At 38.3% G+C, this 22,641-nt stretch overlaps 1 protein-coding gene across 1 annotated transcript; it reads right to left on the bottom strand.

The window, feature by feature from the left end:
* Positions 1 to 80: 80 nt before the first annotated feature.
* CD274 (CD274 molecule) lies at positions 81 to 21,196 on the bottom strand. Its single transcript, XM_036021669.1, has 7 exons — positions 21,145 to 21,196; positions 16,125 to 16,190; positions 13,997 to 14,338; positions 7,812 to 8,096; positions 5,401 to 5,499; positions 3,854 to 3,913; positions 81 to 2,778 (listed from the first exon to the last, which is right to left on the bottom strand). The coding sequence occupies exons 2-7, from the start codon at positions 16,174 to 16,176 to the stop codon at positions 2,756 to 2,758; spliced, it is 861 nt and encodes a 286-aa protein (XP_035877562.1). The 5' UTR covers positions 16,177 to 16,190; positions 21,145 to 21,196; the 3' UTR covers positions 81 to 2,755.
* Between the last annotated feature and the right edge of the window lie 1,445 nt (positions 21,197 to 22,641).

Below are 22,641 nucleotides of genomic sequence, written 5' to 3' on the forward strand. Positions count from 1 at the left end.
TTTCCACTGGGATGTTAAACTGGGAGTGGTTCTCTAAAACATGTAGGAAATAAGAAAATGGTCATGCTGGTACATTGGTAACAAAATAAATAAGTATTTTATTAAATTAATAAAGGTGTATACAGTGACAATCAAATGCAGGATTAGGAGTCATCTCTGCCTATACCATGTACAATGAAACACAAGACAAAGGGATAAAGTGCTTTATGAATCCAACACCATGAAATGGCATTAATATTCGGGAATGGGCTGACTGGGCTGCATGTCTTGCTCAGCCAGGATCCTTGCTTGTACTTCATACACATAAGAGATACTGTACAAATAAACATGTGCTAAATAACAGAAGACATTCTGTTGGAGATTCTGTGTCTTCAGCCTTCACACATTAAAAAGCAAAGAAGGTTTTCCTTATCATCAATCCAGATAAATGGTTAAGAGTGAAGGAACATTCTGGGAGCTCCTGAGAGGGGCATCTGACCCGCAATACCTTTGGAAGGTTACTCTTAAGAGGCCTGTGTAGTGATGAGAACTGGCAGGACTCAACCATGGGCTGGTTTAGGCCAGCCCATGGGCCTTCCCTGGCACAGATGAGGTTCTAGGGTCAAATAGTCTACTGGAATTTCCAAAAAGAACATGCAATTTTGTAAGTGCAATATCACAGTCAAGTTTATACTCAAGAGAAAACAGAAAAAAGCAAACAAGTTCCGGACATAATTCTGTCATACAGGATTAGTAATAAAATTACCCTTCAGGACTAAGTTGACCCAGTATACCCTAGAGAACCCATGAGTCCCATTTTGAGAAAGACAAAATAAACCAAATCCAAACTCAGTCATAAAGCAGGTACTCAATGAATGCCGGTTGTCTCCATGTTAACGTAGTACATATTTAGCTTGCACTAAGTCTTGTGAAAGATACTAAGATGCTATAGAAAAGATGGCCTGGAAACTAACAAGCCATAGTGCATGACCTCTGGGAACTTCAGATTTGTTCCAGCCACTATGTAAGAAATAATATATAAATAAAAGTAGCAAAGTGCACAGCAGACACATAATGTGTTACCACTTATGTGACAAAGGATAAGAAATAAAAATATATACTGTGTATACATAAAATATTTCCACACACACTCATAGAATATTTTCAGAAGAATAAACAAAAGGCAAGAGTAGTTACTTCTAGAAAGGGAAACTGATGACTACGAGGCTAGAATGGAGATGTTTCAATGTCTCCTAATGGACTTTCTGAATTTTGAATCATGGAAAGGTATAAACTCAAAATTCAACTGTGTTTAAATAAAAAAAAGAACTGCTAAGTAATACCAGACACCGTGTATATACATAGGCATCAGGTTGTATGGCAAAGGCAAATAAATCAGAGGTAACTATAAGGAGAGAAAAGGAATTCAAGAGTCACTTTCTACAGTTTTTAAAAATATTGACATCTTAAAAACCTAAAAATATTGACATCTCATAAACTAAAATTGCTTTATTAAAGTATTTTCAATTGTCCAGGAGCGTATTGCCTGGCCACCCAGAGCAACCTCACTCATTTTGGCAGCACATCTAGACTTTGTTCCTCACACTGTCATTCTCCTCTAACACTTTATGCTGTGACACTGCCCTAAAGTGTGATAATGCATTCTCTCATCAACGCCCCCACCCCCATTATGCTAGGAGCTGCTTCGGGGAGGTACTTTATCTTGCTCACATCTGTGGACTCACTGTCTGGCACAGTAAGAGATATGCAATGGCATTTCCTAAATGTTTGCTGAATGAATTTCTTCTTCTTCTTCTTCTTCTTTTGAATGAATTTCTTAAAGTAAAACACAGCTGTAGATTGTATTCTAAAAGGATAGTGGTGACAGTCCCAGAAATCTGAAGTTTGCTACTTATCAATCCCTCAGCTGTGAAATGGGTAAAAACTGAGTTTTCCGAAACACATTTGTTACAGAGATTAAATAAAATTATGACTGTAGGATACCACATAGTTGTAAAGCTGATATTTAAATACAACAGATACTATGGTAATGTATCTTGCCTTGAGGTCTAAGAATAAGATTATTGAAACATTTGAGGTCTCATAGTGAGATTACTATTCAAGTCATCCAGAGCAACAATGAGTTAAATAGGGTAATATCCTATACAAACCAATAGTTTGTTCTATATGCTTCTTGTGTACCAATAATTACAAAGGATACAAAGCACCTTACAAATACTATGCATTCTATTGCACACATACTAGCGGTGAGTTTAGTTTGGTGACACAATTTTAACTTATGCTACAATATATCTTCAAAAGAAATCATTCATAACCACACTCACATGACAAGACCCCAAAGACACAAAATAAATAGAAATAACTCGTATTCAAACACTGTTGCAACACCGGGACTCTCACGCACGCAGAAGATCATTCAAGATATCGAGGGAAGGCAAAGGGCACTTCCACAGGAACTGACCATTAAATCAGGGAATCTCAACTTGTTTTCCTAGGAAAAGAGATGGACAGTTTGCATGGAGGCTCATCATTCAGAAGTGTCCTTTCTCCCTTTCGTATGCACCGATGAGTCTCCCAGTCATTTTGAGGTATTGAGGTATCCTTCCAGGCTATATTTTCTCACTCCATCATTCTTTTAAGTCCTACATCGTCCGCAGCCCACTGGCCCATTGCGTACTCTGGTCATCCTCAGCCCGACAAACCCAAACCACAGGCCAAGCAGCCCCGCTTTAAGATCAGAAGTTGCAATGCTGGGTTACGTCTCCTCAAATTGTGTATCTGGAGAGTAATAAGGAGAAACATTTTATATTTGCTAGATGATGTAATACATTTGCAAGAAGATAAAGAAGCATATTATATTTTTGCCCAAATATCTTTACTTGACAAAGGGTGACTGTCCATCCCAGTTTGCTCAGAACTCTCCTGATTTTAAAACTGAAAGTCCCATGTCCTGAGAAACCAGTCCTGGGCAAACCGGGATGGCTGGTGACTCTGCGATAACCCGAAGAGCATTTGCTAACTGGCTTTACAACACGGAGCAGTGCTATGACACCACATAATGAACACTTCCTGAGCCTGTCCAAGCTAATTAGACTACTTTAAACCTGGGCTTCTTGTGAAGTTTAGTTTCTAACTACATTAAAAAGAATTGAAAACCTTAATATAAATGTCTTCTTTGTTCAATTGGCTGGGGTGAGGTTTTTCTGACCTTTTATAAATGTAGACATTTGTGGCAAAATGGAATTAAGCAGATAGATTAAGACTAAGGTTCTATGGTCAAGATAGTGGGCCTCAAAGCCTGATTTTTTCACTAAACAGCTGTGTATTTTGGGGCAGTTTACATTATCTTCTTGGCCCTGTAGTCTCTACTAGAAAATGGGGACAATCCTAGTATTTATCTCCTTGATTTGAGGGGTGGTAGGGAATTAAATGAGGTGCTTCACATGAAGCAATTAATACAGTTCCTCAAATACAACACAACTTCTATTTGTCTATCTCTGATCTACGTAAGTCAGCTTGGTCCCCAGATGCAGGGAGACCTGAGGATACAAAGCAATAGAAACCTAGCAGAGAGAAACCGTCTCCTCCCCAGCCCAAGCCTCCCCAAGGCCCCTCCCCACCAACACCCCACCCCAACACACGTGCAAAGCTGCTCATCATGCTTTACTCTCCAGGGCCATCCCTAAATCTTCTCGGGCTATGGGGAAAGCTCTTACATCAGAGCCAAGGCAAAAAGAAGCTAGCAGTTCCAACAAAAAGAAGAGGGATTATGACTGATAGATTTCTCCTTATTATTACTTTAGCTTTTTATTTCCTTGGACTTCAACTTCTCAACCCCTGCTAATATTCTTACCATTTTGTTTCTTTGAGTTCATGTATTCAGCACCACATTTTTCCACATCCATCATTCTCACTTGAAAAAAAAATCATTTTTATTTCCACAAAACACAACTCTACATCCTACACAGTGACTCAAGTTTAAATTCCAGGTTCCTATGAAACATTTTTAATCCCCTGGGAAATTGAGTAGACTTCCTTATTTCACAGGTCTCAACCCCTGAGGTTAATTCAACAGTTTAGGGCATATGCTTTTGCTCCTAGATTTCTTTAGGAGTGTATACTTTTATTTTCCATCCTTCCCTCAGAGATGGGCCATACACTGAGGTGCTTTATTATGCATTGGTTTTCTAGCCATTTCTAATGCCAACTAATTATTTCCCACAAGAAAATATTCAAAATGCAAGTTGGTAACAGTTACTTCCTTGAACAAAGCAACTCCAGCTCAGGATCCTGCTATCATTAAAACTTGATCCTTATAGTCTGGCTGTCTCTGTTCTGCTAACTATCTATTTAGTCTTTAGAATCAGCAACCTTCATTCCCTCAATTACACTGCTTTCCCGGATCCAGCTGCCCTCTTAAGGGGTTGTGGGGAGTTTCTCAATAACTACTGGAATTCCCTTCCATTTCCTACTTCCCTATTTGACATCAGATAACTCTATGCAAACCATCATTGGATCCTTTGCTATATTAAGGCACTGGACAAATGTTTTCTCTGAGTCATCTTAAAATGGGAAGAAATGATTCAAATAGGCTCATTTTCCTGCACTTTGTTACCAGAGGTAAAAAGAGAGATAAACACATACAAATTATTTCAAAAATTACATTAACATCCTGCAAAACACTCTATGATAAAGTATCACAGCTCTACAGAAGGAACTACTTTTTTAACTTAAGGTGCCCAGAAACCAGCTCAGTATAACAGTGCAACTAATGTAAGACTCAAATCCAACCAAACCAACAGGTATTTTTGCTTTTTCTCTCCTAGGTCTGTGGTTACTTGCATAATAGAAAGAAACTATGACACTGTTCTTCTTCAACCTCTTATACACTCCTGTACACATGGCTCTTCACCCAGCAATCCTGCTTAGCTTCACTGGAATTGCTACTAAACAGTGGAGTGTTTTGTGTCACCTTGAAAAGGCAAGTCAGGCTCCCCTGCAGTCATGATCCCACTGTCACTCCCTCAAAAATGCTACCACAGTGTTCACAGTTGCCCCCCAATGCAGGTGATGCTGCTGAGCAGCAAAATGAGCAGGACTGGAGGAAGAGAAGGTACACAGGTTCACACGGTGGCACAACTAAACTCTACCTTGCATAATTGAAAATTGGCCCTGAAAAACAAAAGCTAATAGGAAGGCAGCATTTTATGAATCCGTGTTTCTTGGTGGAGGCACCACTAGCATTTTGGGTAGGACTGCTCCCTGTTACATGGGACTGCCTGAACATTACAGCAGATTTAGCATTCTTGGCTCTGCCCAGTAAGTACCATTGTGATAACAATAGCACTCCCACGCAATTCCCCACATCCCCAGTAAAGACCCTTGCAATAAAAGAAATACCATCTCTTTGTAGACAGAAGATGACCATCAGGGCTGTAAGTAACACCGGGACAGCTCCTAGAATTATCAAGTGAGTCCTCCCTGGAACTCTAACTTGTTCTGAAAAACAGAACAGAACAAAAAGAAACAAAAAATAAAATTTTGATGTAAAGGGAGGGGTCAAGAGAATAATCATCCTTGAAATTAATTGAGGTTAGCTTTAGGTTCTTTCTTTTTTTTAATTTTTAAAATTGATTTTAGAGAAAGAAGAAGGGAAAGAGAGGGCGGTGAAAGAGAGAGAGAGAGATCAGTTTGTTGTTCCATTTATTCCTGTGTTCATTGGTCGATTCTTGTACATGACCTGACCAGGGATTGAACCCGCAACCTTGGTATATTAGGAAAATACTCTAACCAAATGAGCTACCCTGCCAGGCCCTTCATTAATTATCTTAAGTACCAAAGCTTCCTGGCCAGTGAGTGGCTGGAATGGTGAGATACCTCCAATATGAAAATGAGAGAGGCATGGAAAAGTAGAAGAAGCCCAGGCTTTGGAGAGATGGACCTGGGGTTGAATTCTGCTGCCACTGACTAGCTTTGAGGTCTCTTGGCAAGTCCTTTAACCAGCTTACAAAATGGAAAACAACAATACTTTTGAGAGGCTTATGTTTGTAAAGTGCTTAGCACAGTACCACTGGGAGTGGCTGCTCAATACTAAACAGTAGCCTTGATTATTTCACTCTTTTTTTCATTTTTAATTTATTTTATTTTTTATTTTATTGCTGTTCAAGTAGTTTTCTGCCTTTTCCTCCCACCCTTCCCCACCATCCCAGCCCTCCCTCCTCCCTCCCCTGTTTCCATCCCCTGCTCCATATTGTCCATGTGTCCTTTATAATTGTTTTTTGATACAGAAGTTAAGGGCAGACTGTACATGGCAGAGATGGAACATGAAGGCCACCTAGCACTGCCAAAAGATTAATCTCCCTATGTCTGTGGTGATGATCGGCGATCAATATTTGTTATTTTTTCTTTCTCCACAGTCTGAAACTCAGGACTTCTAATCACTAGTACTTCTCACCAATCTCCTAATCTGTCTGTCTGCAGCCCCATAGCACACGACACTCAGAGACTGCTAACCTCCCACCATCAGTCACATCCCTGACTACCTAGTTCATGTTTTAAAGCCACAACAGCAGTCAGCCTTTGTCTAATAGCTTACCGTCTGTAAAACCTGTTCCTATCCATTTTGAGCCTCAAAATAAGTTTATGAGTTAGGTGTGCCAGGTATTTCCTTAACATCTCCAGGTTGTGAGGCAATAGACTCCAAGCAGTTAGGTGAGTTATCCTATGTCATCCCGCAAAAAGTTGTCATGAACAGCTGTTCAAGGGCAGGAACCCACTAATGCAGCTCCTACCAAACTGACTCATACCCCAGTAAGAGCATCTCTCATTATCTAAAAACTTTTTTCTGTCCTTTTCATTCATAGGACCATCATGGATTGTATTTTTCTATTGCTTCACTTTTCTACCCATTTTTTGGTTGCTTTCTCTGAAGTACCTGAAACTTTACTGTCAACATCTAGCGGGGGAAGGGGTGGTGAGAAGAGCTTCTCAGAATAGCTCTGGTTTTATATTAACACCATGCTTACCCACCTCACTTTTTCTAAAGGTCTGAGCCTTTCACCAGGCTGTATCCTTACCCACTTTATCCACTTCTGGAGGGTAAGGAGAGGGGGGTGGGGAAGCCGAGTCTGTGCAGGCAAGAGTCTCAGATCATTGTTGCACACTGTAGCTCATTTATTCCTATGATAATCTTTCCCAACAGGTTATAACCATACAGGGAAAGTGAAGCATGTAGAAGTCGAGTAACTCGCAAAGGGACATACAGCCTTATGTCCTATGCACTAAGCAGACCACCTTGAGTTGAATGTCATAGACTACGTTGGGGAAGGCAGATGGGGAGGAAGGACCTCTCCCATGTGGAATAAAATAGGAAAGTACACTCCATTTGCTTCTTGCCATAGAAACCCTGGGAAGAAAGGAGTTGCTTTATATGCTCAGATCTGAATTCCTGAAACATGGCCTGAAATGAGTATTCCTTTCAGGTGCCCCCGCCCAGATCTCCCAGCCACAAGACCATTTCTTACAAAGATGAGATTGGGATAGCCTGTTTTCTTCACTGTTCCCTGAAGAATGTGAATTTATTCTTCTATGAGCCCCCAATGCCTGGCATGTAGGCCATATTCTATAACTGCATACTGAATGTTTATTAAATAGCAATACCTGGATGAATGGAGGTGAGGAAGCAGGATGCATTTTGTAAATATAGTGCTACTCATTCAACAAACAATGAATGCCTATGATGAGCGGGCATTATGCTTGGTGTCAGGGGAGAGCACTAGGCACATTTTTAGTTGAGACATTCAGAATATTACCTGGGATGACCAACTCAGCTGTGCTGTTGTCTTCAAGGCCTGATCTCCGAAAAGTGCAGTAGAAAACCTCATTAGTTGTCGTGTTGATTTTGAGCGTGCTGGTCACATTGAAAAGTTTCTCCTCCCTGTTGGAACTGGTGATAGTGGTTTTGCCATTCAGGACTTGGTGGTCACTGCTTGTCCAGATGACTTCAGCCTTGGGGTAACCCTCCGCCTGACATGTTAGTTCGTGTTCAGACGTGACTTCATCCACAGAAATTCTTTGGTTGATTTTGCGGTATGGGGCTATGTCACGAGCAAAAGAAAAGAAGTCAGGGCTTTCACTCAGCACAGAACAGGACGTGTGGCTTGGTGTTGTCCACATTAGAAAGAATCGAAATCCAGGCTGGTTCTCACAGAAACAAGCTTAATGTTCAGATGTCTCAGCAGTGGAGAACCCCTGTTAGTTTTTGCTTTACCTCTTCTATTCATACTTGGGCCAAGTTTGCGCTTAAAAAAACAACTATCTTGCTATAAATATCATATTGCTATTTTGATTGGGCTCAGAGTAAATATGTAGAATAATTTTAAAAGCATTTTCATCTTTAAACCAGTAGTCTTCTATTCAAATATAAAATATGTCTGTCTACTTACTCAAGTCTTCATATGTTCCTTAGTCAAGGTTTATAGTTTTTAAATACATGGGGCACATTCTTCTTAAATTTATTCCTGGATATTTTGCTTTTGTTGTTATAATGCTGTCTTCATAAACATGACTCTCTGCAGCTGGCCAGTACTGTTTCTTAGACTAACGAGCAAACAAAAAGTTCGATTCTGATGGCCATCTACTTTCTCGACTTCAGGTCAATGATCAGAAATTAGGAATGAAAATAGTATAATGTCATTGTGAAAACTGATACATGTTCTTGGATAAAATTTTTTAAGGTCTAAATATATTGTTATTAAAAAAGTTTTAGATTTACAGAAACGTTGCAAAGGTATTACAGTGTTCCTGTATACTTTGCACCCAGTTTTCCCACTGCTAACATCTCACTTCACCATGGCACACTTCTTCTAACCAAGGAACCGGCATTAGTATACTGCTATTAAGTAAACTTCACACATTGTTCCATTTCACTAGTTTTTCTCTAATGTCTTTTTCTGTTCTAGGATCTCATCCAGAATATCACATTATAATACTTGCTTTTTAAACTTTTATTATGCTGGCAATTTTAATAAATCATTTAAATAATTATTTGCATGAAAGAAAGTTTGATTAAATTTTAGATCATTGGTTTGGGACCCTTTTAGGATTAAGATACCCAGAGTACTTATTATATTATTCAGTGCGTTTATATCACCCAAGATCTTCACTCATGTTTATCCATTACAAACATGTTAAACGTCATTATTCTGTTGGTATAATCTTTATGTTACTCCTAATACTTCAATGTAACCACCACTGGTCCACCTGGAGCCTTAACTCTGTATTCCCTTAACACAGTCATAACAATGGTTTTGCGATACAATATATTCACAGACATTTAAATACAGCCAGGAACAAGCAAAACTGAAATAATGATGTGATATTTCTGTGCTCTTAAATCAATAAAACCACAAATGAAAACATTGAAAATCAACATAATCACAGTTTGAAGGTACATAAATAATGGTTCCCATGAATACTTGAGTCCTCCAACTTGTATCTGTTATGTTTAAGAATCATAAAAAACAAATCCACTTACTATATTTCATCAAATAACATTACCAAAACAGAATCTAGTTCATATAGCACATAGCTTGATTTCCAGACAATTAAAATTTCAAGCCTAAAATTACAGTTAATGATAAAGGGTTAAAGGTAAAACATTTGCTTGTTCACTCTGACATTTTTAATGGTGTAAAAACAAAGGACAATGTTGTTTCCTGACTAGGCATATATATAATATATATGGTACAGCTATAAGGGCCCAATAAATGAGTAGATTCATTCTACTCATTGATTAAACATCTACTACATTAGTCTCTGAAGTGGGGCACATGTATTGGAGTACAGAAAGAAAATACTAGAATGTCCACTTACATGTATTTTTACCATAACAATTAAGAAATAATTTAAGCTTAGTAAGCATAGCTGATTGACACTTGCCCTCACTTTGTGTGCCACGTGAGGGTCTTGTGGGAAGAGAGGAGTTTTATAATATCGAAGGGAGAACAGTGACTTATTTGGGATTATAGCTTTTCAGATTCTCTTGACTAATTTTAACTAAGATAATCGGCTTACAAAATAAACAACTAAATAAAAATTTTCCCTACTGAAACTGAGGATTAGAGATAACACTAATAATTCAAGCACAAACCAAAAAGAAATGTCAGAGTGACAATTTTTACCACCACCTCATGAAGTTAACATAATAAGTACCTAATTGAACCTGACAAGGTATTGGTCAAAATAAAACCTCAAAGTTATCAATACCTTTATTAATGATGAATTTCATCTAAGGAATATTATGCCTTAAAATATTAGCTAATGTTAGTGAAGCATCATCATTAGCAAGAAATTTTAAATATTTCTTATTAAATTTTCTTCATCCTTCTAAATTTCTATTTTTGTACATTATAGAATGTATAAAGTACTGTTTGAACCATATGAAATTGGTGATGTTCAGTTTCTTCTGCCTTTTAAAAATATTAATTTCTTATAACCTATGTACCAGCACAATATATTCCTTAACACCATATACACATGCACACACACATGCACACACTAGTTTAACATGCTTTACTGATGAGGTAGATAATCGAAAGCATTTGTAGACTGCTGGTTTACTGGGCACTAGATCCAATGCAATCACCATGTCAAAACCAAGAAAAGATTGTGGTAGTTTTGAAGTCAAAGCACAACTGTATACACACTCGGGAAGTATAAACACAGGCAGTAAAACTTGGTTGTTAAGGGCACAGATGTTAGAGCCAAGCTGCTTGAGTTCGGAGCCTGGCTTTACCACTTAATAGCTCAGTGACCTTGAGCAAATTACTGAATTTCTTTGGACCTCAGTTTTCTCATTCATAAAACAAGAATAACATCACATATCCTTGAATCTAAGATGGCATTACTGACAGACACTCAGATTTCACAGATACAAAATGTAAAAAAACATGCATCTCAGACATGATGAAGCCCCTACTCCATAGAGTCATCTCTATGAGTTCATATAAGCAAAGTGCTTAGGACATCATAGAGTCATTATCAAGAGTTAATATAAGCAAAGTGCTTAGGACATCATAGAGTCATTATCAAGAGTTAATATAAGCAAAGTGCTTAGGACAGTGCCTGACACGTAAAAAACACTACATAAGGATTCATCACCACTACCATCAGCACTAGAGCTCCTCCTCCTCCTCTTAGTGCTACCTACCACTTAAGTGCACTCATTAGAAAGCACTGACAGTTCCTGATGAACAGTCTTGGGAATACATTTTCATGTGTCCAAACCTGTTCATGTTTCAAAATGTTGAGGCTTATCCTACTTGAGAAAATATTTCATTCATTCTTTTAACAAGGAATGAATGTGTGCTCTTTTCATACTGCTACTGTTGTATGCCAAGTCCTAGGGATATAGCAATGAATAGAACAGACCAAAATCTCTGTCTTTGCAGAGTATATATTCCAGAAGGAGAGAGACTATGAACAAAATAGATTCACTTATATGATATGTTACATGATATATTAGATGGGGAATAAATGCTATACAGAAAACTTGCAAAGTTCTGGTCGATAAATTTGGGGAACAGATGGGCTTGGTGGGGAATGACAGCTGTCAACCCTCGGTCCACAGGAACAAATCAGCTTTGTCAAGTTAACTATGCAATATTTGTTCTTTCAGTTGCCCAATCCCAGTTAAGGTCTTGCAAGTATAAAAGGGCACTTCATCTCTGCTAGTATGTTCAATGGTTAAGGTAAAACAACATTTTCAATCTAAAGTCAGATGCCTGGAAGTCTGGTATTTAAACTAAAGAACATGAAAGGTGCTGTAACACTCACACCCGATGTGATAATAATTGAGTTCATCCAAAACGAAACTCTTCCAAATTTCAGTTTTGAAATGTCTCACTTTTAAAATGTCATGGCAAGTAAACTCCCTGTGGGGAAGCTGTGTTACCACATGCTTGCAGTGATGGGAAGAGAAGCTGTTAGTGTTACTCTGAAATCATTTGCATGTGGAGGTGACTCAGAAGTTCTACTTCCTTGAACCATCTACCTTGTGACCTAAACACCAAACACAATAGAATTGGTGACACCGCCTCAGCTGAAACTTGGAGGCTGGCTTGCTCTCAGTGCAGCTCAATTCATCCCCAAGACCACTGTATGACAGCAAGATGGATGAGGAGGAGGATGTCGATTTAGTAATTTACAATACAAAATAGAAAGTCAAACAAATCAGAGGCTGGTTATCTGCATTACTCCATCAGAGACCCCCTTGGAAAAACCATCAGAGTCAGAGATTTCCTATTGTGTTCAACCACAGGAAAGATCCATATGGGGCGTTACAGAGCCCAGATGACCTGGAAAAACACGTTCCTCACTACAGAGACAGCTGTCCCACTCTCTGCACACTCCCTGCATTCTAACGTGAGACCTTTTCTGAAAGCAGAAACTTACACTCTGTACTTCCTTTCACCTGACTGCCAGGCTGATGCTCTTCCTCCTCACACCCCAATCCAACGTTACTGGCAGTTTATAGGGTTCAGTTTTGGTAATTTCTTTTATACATTGAAACACAGTAAGTGCCTGATATTTGCTGATGGACTGAAGAAAAGTTGAAAATCCCAACTTGGAATCCCAACTATTCTGTTTTCATGACTATCACTGTTCTGGAGAAGCATATAGTAAAATATAATTAAAATTAAATCTACTTTGGAACACAAATGACATTTTCTTGACAACAGTAGCATTTACTGAGCCGAAATCAGAGACCCAGTAATGTACCATAAAATAGATGCATTTCTCCTAATTCTTACATAATTTTGACTTTGGGTTTATAATGAGATCAGTTATCCCTTTATAATAAATTCAAACTTTTTCTACTTATTGACCTTACTGAGATTGATGGCAGTTATCCCAGGCATGGAAAGACCAGAGGAGGAGGATAAAATTCTAGTCACATAATAAAAAGTGAAAAGAAAAAAACAAACAAACAGATAAGTTCAAAACTACAAGAGGGCAGATTTCAGTTCAATATCAGAAAGTAATTTCAATAGACTAGGGAAGGATGATCTGAATGACAGTAGGGTCATTGTGGGAAGTATGTGAGCAGAGTACCCGATGGGGAATTTCTGTTCTGTTCCTTGGATTAGCTGTTCTTGCCTGGGATCCTTTCAGCTCTCAATTCTAGGAATCTTAACAGCGAAAGCAGAGGTAGTCAGCTAAGGTGTTTTCCTTTGCTTAGCTAGCAGCTGCCCAAAGTTTGAACCCAGATGATCTGATGACATATTTGTGGGTCAGTACCCAGGAATTTATCACTCACAGTTCCTTTTTAACATTCCAAGACAACATTGTTACAGATTTTCAAGATGAATGCCCAGTGAGCATAGTTTATATCATCTCCAAGGAAGAATAGTTTCTTGTATATTTGATATCATTATTTTTTTCCTTCATAAATTGACTTCAAGTCTTTTTAAATGTGAACTTTATAGGGAAGTTTATTTTTAACATATTTATTTTGGTTTGACATAGGTTCAAAGGAAGGAAAATGCTGGCAGACCTAAAATAAAAATAGTAGTAGAATTTTTTTAAAAACCTGGAGGGACACACAAATAGTGATTACTTGGTTATCTCTGTGAGCCATGGAAGATGGTGGTGAAGGGAGGAGGGACACCTTTGTAATTCATTTTATTCCCTTTCATAGTATTTGAGTTATGTGCAGGTACATGTATTATTTTTATAATAATAACAAAATAAAGAATTGATTTTTAGGAAAACTGAACACACTGTGGAACATGGCTCTGTCACATTTGACTCTGGCTCTCTAGGGACTCTCGAACAGGAGGTGCTTTAGAAATGCCCATGGGACAAGAATGCAAATGAATAAATGAACAGAGTGCTGCTGTGCAGAGTAAGAGTGAACTTTCAAGAATGAAAAGTTATCAACACTGGAATATTATTTTAATAAATGTTGGGCCTCTTTATCTATAATAATTCTTACCATTGACTTTCAAAGTAATCCGCTTGTAGTCGGCACCTCCATAGCTGATCAAGCAGCAGTAAACCCCTGCATCCTGCAGTTTCACATCTGTTATCTGAAGTGCAGCCTTTCCCAAAAAGAGCTGGTCTTTCAACAGATGGGCCCTCTGGCTGTAGCTACTGTGTTGAACCTTCAAGTCTTCCTCCCCATTTATAAATTGGATAACTTTCTTGTCCTCCATTTCCCAGTAGACAACTAATGCATACAGGTTTAACTCTTTTGCTACTGGGAATTCGCATTCCATTGTCACGTTGCTGCCATACTCTACCACATACAGGTCCTGGGGGGCTGAGATAGTGAATGCTGCAAAGAAAGATGACCCATCTTCAGAACACGCAAAACTCCTCAAAAAATTTCAAAGAATAAGTACACAGTTTACAAACACTTGATCAGGTCACTTAGGTGATAATTATGTTTCAAGACTTAGTTCCTTAAAATACCTATTTTATCCAGTGGGTTTGAAACATATTTTGAGACACTATATCTCATCCCTGAGTTAAAATAATAAAATTAGCTAACAAATTATTGTCCCAAAATTCATAAAGATACATTATCATAAAAACATATGGTGATGAGGTACTTAAAACCTGAAGACTTTGTTTCATGTGGACATACCCAGAATGTCCTTTGACTTGACACCTATTTGGCCTTCTGTATAGTCTGAATGATAGATACCAATACAGTCATATGCTGCTTAACAATGGGGGTACATTCTGAGAAATGCATCATTAGGTGATTCTGTTGTTGTGTGATCATCACAGAGTATAATTATACATACCTAGATGGTATAGCCTACTACATATCTAGGCTATATGATATAGCCTATTGCTCCTATGCTACAACCCTGTACAATGTGTTACTATAGTTTTTGTACAAGAGAAAATGATGCACTCAAGAGATGTGGTAGACACAAGATGTATGAGGCTGCTGTTGGCCTAACATGGTATAATGTCTAGAGACTTTTCTAAGTGGAAAGAGTACACCCTAAAATATAGTAACGCATAAAAGTAACATTAAAAAGTACAGCATAGTAAATACATAAACCAGTAACATAGTCATTTATTATCAGTATCAAATATAATGTATTCTATGTAATTGTGTATGCTATATACTTTAATACAATTGTCAGTGCAGTTAGTTATACTAAACTCACCACAAACATGTGAGTAACGTGTTGTGTTGAGACATTACATTGGCTATGATGTCACTAGGTGATAGGAATTTTTCAGCTTCATTATAATCTTAAGGGACCACCATGGTCCATGTAGTCCATCATTGACTGAAACGTCTTTTCGCAGCACATGATTGCAGTCCTTTCTACTTAACTGCCCTAAACTCTTAATCCATTGTCTGGCCAGAGGTACGTGAATATGGAGATTTAGGGAAGGTCTTAGGATGAGACCAGTACTATTGTTGCCCTGACACTTTCCATAATTCTTCCTTAGAATGTACTCTTCAGGGAAAAGCAGGTCACAGAGCAAGGTGGAAAAAAATGATTCTTTCCTTGTTTAAAACAAACAACATCACAAGCCATTTCCACAGATATTTTCAGTAATTATACATGAGAAATGGGCAATGCATAATGGGTAATGAGTTAACTTTGTTTTGTTTGGTTTGTCCATGCTTCCTAAATGTTTGTCCAGTGATATAATCTTATGAAATAAAGAAGGAAAAACAGAATGTCCTCTCTATTAAAAATGATATCCATTTTAAATTGTTTTTTTATTGTTTATGCTATTACAGTTGTCCCAATTTTTCCCCCTTCACCCCCTTCCTCTCAGCCACCCCCCCCACTTCCACAGTCAATCCCCACACCATTGTCCATGTCCACGGGTCCCTCATATGTGTTCTTTGACTAGTTCTTTCACCCTCTTTGGAACACTCCCCACTTTCCCCCCTCCCCCCTCCCCTCTTATGGCTCAGTCTCTTCCATGATTCTGCGCTTCTGGTTCTATTTTGGTCATTAATTATTTTGTCTATTAGATTTCTCTTATCAGTGAGATCATATGGTATTTGTCTTTCACCAGTTTTTAATTTATGGGTAAAATATTTAAAATATAGAACATAATGAAAGGATCTGGTGTCTTACCTTTCAACAAATAACAGTAGGCCATGAGTATAGCACTACTAAGTATCCTCATTTTTCTGAAATCACCTAATTATGGAAAACACAAAAAGAAAACTGCTTTACTCAGTAATTAAATATTCAGACAGTATGGAACTTAGATGTTGTAATTAAAATAGCCTTCTGATAACCATACAATGACTCACTTATAAGTGTAGAAATGCAGCAGGAGATTCAGAAATTCAATAGTCACTTAATACCCCAGAGCCATTTAGAGCCAAATTTTTTAAAAGTTACTACAACTGTGTGCTGATAGCCAGAGGGAAGGATGGCAGAACTAGATGGAGGTGGGCAAAGGGAGGGATAATGGAGACATCTGTAATAGTGTCAACAATAAGAAATAAATGTTTAAAAAAGCAACTATGAAGCCATGGCTGGCGTAGCTCAGTGGACTGAGTGCAGGCTTCAAACCAAAGCATCACAGGTTCGATTCCCAGTCAGGGCACATGCCTGGGTTGCAAGCCACAGCCCCCAGCAACTGCACATTGATGTTTCTCTCTCTCTCTCCCTTCCTTCCCTCTCTAAAAATAAATAAAATTAAAAAACTTTTTAAAAAAGCAACTATGATAAGAATTTTAAAATTTAATTACAAGACTTGCAAAAAACCTTACACTGTGCATTCAAAAGAAGCCAAGAAGAAAATATTGCACCAAAATACTGTTATTTCATGTTTTTGTTTTCCTGCAGTATAACATACCTGGAAATAAAAACTTGCCCTAGACAAAATTTCAAGGCCAGCAGAATCTGACTTCTACATCATCCCACCACCCTCCCCACACCCCTGCAGCTGAATACTTTCATCTCACCCTTTAGTTAACTTTTTAAGCCTTCCACATCACTACTCCAAACATCTCCTCCTCTCACCCTCACTTATGCCAGATAATAAATCCTATCTCTGCAATAAACTTATTCCACTAGCAGCAGAGGGAGTGAGGAGGAGAAACAGTTAACTAATTGATACTAAGCTGTGAATGACACACAGCCACTCTTTCAGGGGTATTTGCCTAGAGTCTATTCTTCATGTTGTCATCCTGCTTGAAATTCTCCCAATTCTTCCTCAGCAAACACTGGCTGAGCCCCTCCTCTGTGCCAGGCCCTATTTTAGGCACTGGGGATGCAGCAGTGAACAGGAAAGAAACCTCACTCTCCTGGAGCTTATATTCAAGTAGGGAAGTAAATAAAGAAGATTTGTATTGCATTTCAGTCAACATGTTTATTTAATAAAACAGTTTTTCTCTTGTATTATATATACATTTATACACTTTGAGAAGAAAGTCAGTTTTCCCTCTTAGGGTCTCTTTGACCTCTGCATACATATAAAAACTCACAAATGATTGACTAATCAATGTTACACATATATTAGGCAGAAGGTTAATGTTCCTAATGTACATAGCTCCTCCCACAACCCAATAGGAAAATGAATGAAAGGTTCTAATATACAGTTCAGAGAATAAGAAATGCAAATGTCACTTATTTAAATGACATTTAAACAAAGGAAAGAATGCTCAATCTCACCAACTTAGAAAAGGTATAAAAGTTTGATATGAGATACCACTTTTCACTTATTAGCTTGACCTAAATCACAAAGATCTCTAACAGTGTTTTTGAGGATATGAACCTCTCACCCACTAATGGTAGGAAGAAATACAAAGTTGTGTATGCTTTCTTGGAGAGCAATTTGGTAGTCTTCATTAAAAATTTAAATGTACATGTCATATGAGCTTTCACTTTCTTTTCTAGAAATATATCCTACAAAAACAAAAACACATACATATAACAATTATGTAAAAGGATGGCCTTGTTAATATTAGCCCCAAACTGGGAAAACCCTAGATAAACTAAGTGGTCAAATACTTTTTGGTATAGTCATACAATGTAATACAACCAAAGACATAATTAAGTACATGTATAGGTATTGATAATGCAGAAATGTAGAAAGTAAGTTGCAGAACAGTATATATAGCAGAAATCTTTGTACATACTTCAAAAAAAAAGAAAGAAAAAATGTGTTTTTGTTTAAACATAGATGCCCAGAAAAAGCCATATCAAGATGCTGACAGCGATGAACTCTAGTAGGAGTACAATTAGAGGGAGGATAGGTAGGTTTTTCACCTCTGCATACTTTATTTTTTATTTCATTTTTTAAAAGATTTAATTTATTTATTTTTAGACAGAGGGGGAGGGAGGGAGAAAGAGAGGGAGAGAAATATCAATGCGTGGTTGCCTCTCACACGCCCCCTACTGGGGACCAGGCCCACAACCCAGGCATGTGCCCTCACTGGGAATCAAACCGGAGATCTTTTGGTTTGAAGGCCAGCATTCAATCCACTGAGCCACACCAGCCAGGGCTTTATTTTATTTTTAAACAATATTTATTGTATTTTTTCCATTACCATTTAGTCCCTTTATACACCCTCCCTGCCACAATCACCACACCATGTGCATGAGTCCTTTTTCCTTTTTGCTCTTTCTCTCCATTCCCTAACCTCCCCCAAGTTAGCTGTCATCCTGCTCTCTATCTATGAATCTGTCTCTATCTTCCTTGTTAGTTCAGTTTGTTCATTAGATTGTACATGAGTGAAATTATATGGTGTTTGTCTTTCTCTGACTGGCTTATTCCACTTAGCACAATGTTCTCCAGGTCCAACCACACTGTCACAAAGGGTAAAATTTTCTTTTTTATGGCCAAATAGTATTCCATTGTGCAAAGGGAGAGAGGATGGAAGAAAAGGAAAAAAAAGGAGATGAGATTGTGAATGATTTTTTTAGAGTTTTTCAAATAATTGTAAATATTTTACTTTTATTCTTGGAAAAAATAAAAACATTTAATAAACCATTTCACCTTGCCAAGCTGCAGAGTATTTGCCAGACAGAGTACTATAATGAAAAGAACCTCAGCACCCTAAACATCTGAGTTGAGATAAAATAATGACATTTATTTTTGAGTTTTTCTTCATTATTAAAGTAATATAAACACATTACATGAAATGAGAAAAGAAAAGAAAAGAAAAACCATTATTCTATCACTTTAACACAGGTAATGCCTGAAAACATTTTTAGTTGTGAAATGAGGCTGCTGTAGCTGCTGTTTGGCTGTCTTCTTCTTGGGCCAGAATTGATATACCATAATTATAAAATACAATTGTGCTATTATAAACACAAATACAGTTATTGGGCAGAAAAAAGTTAAGATACCCTACCTCTGAGCAAAGAACTGCTGAATAAATCAGAGGGACATTAAATCTACTCATGGATTACAGTTAATTTTGCCAATGTGTATCTGAATTCCCAGACAAGAACCAAGATGTTCAAAGACCAAGGAAATGTGAACTAGGGAATAAGTGATGGTTCATTCAGGTTGGGGAAGTAGGGTTGTCCCTGGGAGAACCCAGTATAATACTATGGAACTGATACAGCTTCTGTTTCCCAAGGGTAGAACGGGTAGGAGGAAGAGACAGGGAAAGAATTTAAGCTTTGTTTCTCAAAAGTAGGAGCATGGAGTATCTTGATATCTGTTGGTTTAGGGTTTCCTTTGATTTTTGCCCGATCTATATGAACTATAATTTGATTTTTAGAAGTTCTTAAAATTTGGTAATGTGTCTCCAAGTGAGCTGAAAATTCACCCCATTAATAGATCAAGAGAATTGATCTATTAAATCTCTACTAAGCTATCAAATCTATTAAACTCAATTAAACCCTGTGGCAAAACTCCTTCCCTTTAGTGACCCCGAGACACACTTGTACATTTCCCGGGTATGGCTTCAATTCTCCACAGTATTTCTATGGCTTCCTTTAAGACCACACTCTAATTGCTGTCCTATAACCTCTGCCCACCCTTTTCCAGTGGAAAACTATTGTTTTCTTCAGAGTATGACAGTTCTTAAAATGGCTAGCAGCTGTCAATGTGAACCAGAACAATCTTTCTGGAAGGCAATTTTCATTTTATTTATTTATTATTAAATTTATTGAGGTGACAATGACTAATAAAATTATGTAGGTTCCAGGTGTACAATTCTACATACATTGTCTGTATATTATATTGTGTGTTCACCACCCCAAGTCTCCTTCCATCACCATTTAATTAAAAGACCTTTAAAATGCTCAGACTCTTTGACTAAGTTTATGCTTCTAAGAGTTAGCCTGAAGGAAATAATCAGCCATGTCCCAGAGAGTTATATGCAAAAATGTCCAGTGAATGGCTAAAATAGTAAATTGCTGTAACTATAAATAATCTTTATGGGGGATTATTTCTGTTTGGTTATTCAGCATCATGGAATACTGCCATTTTTAAAAAAAAATCACATTTAGAAAGCTATTTAATCCAAAGAAAATCATCCACAGAGGTTTATATATTTATTTTAGGTGCAAAAAAAACAAGGTGGAACAATGGTACTTGAAGTATTCTCTGTGTTATAAAACAAACCCAAACTGTACTTTGACATACACCAAGGTCATTGTGTCTAAGAAATGTTTTAACATTTCCCCTGCTCTTGGCTTCTTTCTTTTTCCTTAAGTCTCCAGAGCGGGCAAAGAACTCAGGTTCCAGTATCCTGGGTCTCACGGCTGGAAAGGACCTTAGGAGATGCTGCAGGTGTGCTGACTTACCTAGAGCACACTGTTAGTGACTAAGCATGCACCTGAACCCAGGAGGGGTGTGTCCCGGCCTCCAGCCCAGAAATTTTCCTCTAGACCCTCTACCGACCTCAGGACCGTATTTATGAACGCACAGAACTTACGCGTATACTTACAAGATTGACATTAAGCAAAACTGGATCCCACCTAGCAAAGGCCAAATGTGTTACCTGTTCTTACAAACCTTGACAAGTAATTAGATCTAGTGCCACCCACCAAACTATCGAGCTTCCCTTTTCTCTCTCTCTCCATCTCAAAGAAAGGGGTCTATAGACTATACATTTTAAAAGTGCACAGCGAGATGGCCAGAGATTCTGGCCACTGACCCACTGCGGGGAAGAACGCTCCCTACCTGCGGCGGGTAGACTCGCTGCCCGCGGAGACCTGCAGCTGCGCCGGGGACTGCTGAGAACTTCGGAGAAGAACGTCCGCCTCCTAAGAGGTCTCGGAGGGAGGAACGCGTGCAGTCCCCGCCCACCTCTACGGGTGAGGACCCCGCCCCAACCGTACTTCAACTCCTGGAGTCGTCACTGCTTGCATTTTATACAAACGGATTCTGACTAAAGGGGCGGGGGTGGAGAAGGGTGGGAGAGGGTGTACAGGGTGGAGGAGAGTGAAGGGGGGAAAATGGGACAACTGGAATAGCATAATCAATAAAATATATTAAAAATTAAAAAATAAATAAAATAAACAAATAGATTCTGCCTGATGAACATCAGACATCAACAAGAAGCCAAAAGTGAAACTTGCTCCTGTTTCCTGTAATTCAGCTTGTTAAAGGAAGTCTTAAAACATTACTCAGTATTCGCTGTTTTTTTAAAAAAATCCTCTCCCCAGGATGTTTATTGATTTGAGAGAGGAGAAAAGGGGGAGAGAGGGAGGGGGAAGAGAGGGAGCGGGGGAGGGAGGGAGAGGTACCATGGGTGTATGAGAGAAACATTGATCAGTTGCCTCCCCTGGGCACCCCGACCCAGGATGGAACACCAGATAGTGCCCTGACCAGAATCCAACTGCAAGTTTCTGTCTACCGTAGGACTCGCCAACCAATTGACCCACCGGCCAGGGCTATCTGAACTGTCTTTTAAAAAGGTTTAAAACAAACGAATGCCTAAATAATCACAAAGATTTCAGACGGTTTTACCTTTAGAATACAGACACCTTAAACTTTGCCATCAGGTTCCCCCTCTTTCGATAAAAGCTGTTACAAGAAAACAGAACTTGACATAATTTTGCAACATATAGAAAGTAAAACGACAGGCCAGAAGGGCTTTGGTTTTTATTCTAGAAAGTGTGTGTGTGTGTGTGTGTGTAATAGAGGAAATATATTTTTAAATGGGGTATTGTGAGACTTACTCAGAGTTCCTCGACATAATGAAACTTTAATTGCCTCGTCATTAAAAGAACTTCCCATCGTGGGTTACAACTTATAAGAATGTTCCAGATTCCTGCTGCCTTCCATTCAGGTTGGGGTAGCACATCCCAGTGAGAGTTAAAAAAACCCTTCTGGTAATTCTGATCAGTGGATGAGCCCAAGCTGAAAACCATGTGACTTACACAGAGGGTGGTGGCACAATTTACTTAAGCATTCCCATGATTAGATCTTTAGGTGCTTGACTCTTTCTCCTTCCCTCCTTCTTTCTTTCTTTGTAATCTTTGTAATTTTTAAATTGATATAGTGAACTCTTCACTGTTTGCCTTTCCTACTTACCCATTTCCAGTGCAATTCAAAATACTATAATGAATGAATATTGAGATGTCCATTGGCTTTGTTATGGCATTTCCTTCCCAAGTAAGAATTTTCATTCTCAGAATAGCACATATTTTCATTTTATTTATTTTATTTTTAGAG

The sequence above is a fragment of the Phyllostomus discolor genome, chromosome 3 (genome assembly GCF_004126475.2).
Source record: "Phyllostomus discolor isolate MPI-MPIP mPhyDis1 chromosome 3, mPhyDis1.pri.v3, whole genome shotgun sequence".
NCBI lineage: Eukaryota > Metazoa > Chordata > Mammalia > Chiroptera > Phyllostomidae > Phyllostomus > Phyllostomus discolor.

Coding starts and splice junctions, on each gene's coding strand:
- CD274 (XM_036021669.1), bottom strand. CDS start 16,176: ATGAGGATACTTAGTAGTGCTATACTCATGGCCTACTGTTATTTGTTG. Junction 14,339..16,124: donor CTACTGTTATTTGTTGAAAG/GTAAGACACCAG, acceptor CTTTCTTTGCAG/CATTCACTATCTCAGCCCCC. Junction 2,779..3,853: donor GAACTCAAAGAAACAAAATG/GTAAGAATATTA, acceptor ATTACTCTCCAG/ATACACAATTTGAGGAGACG.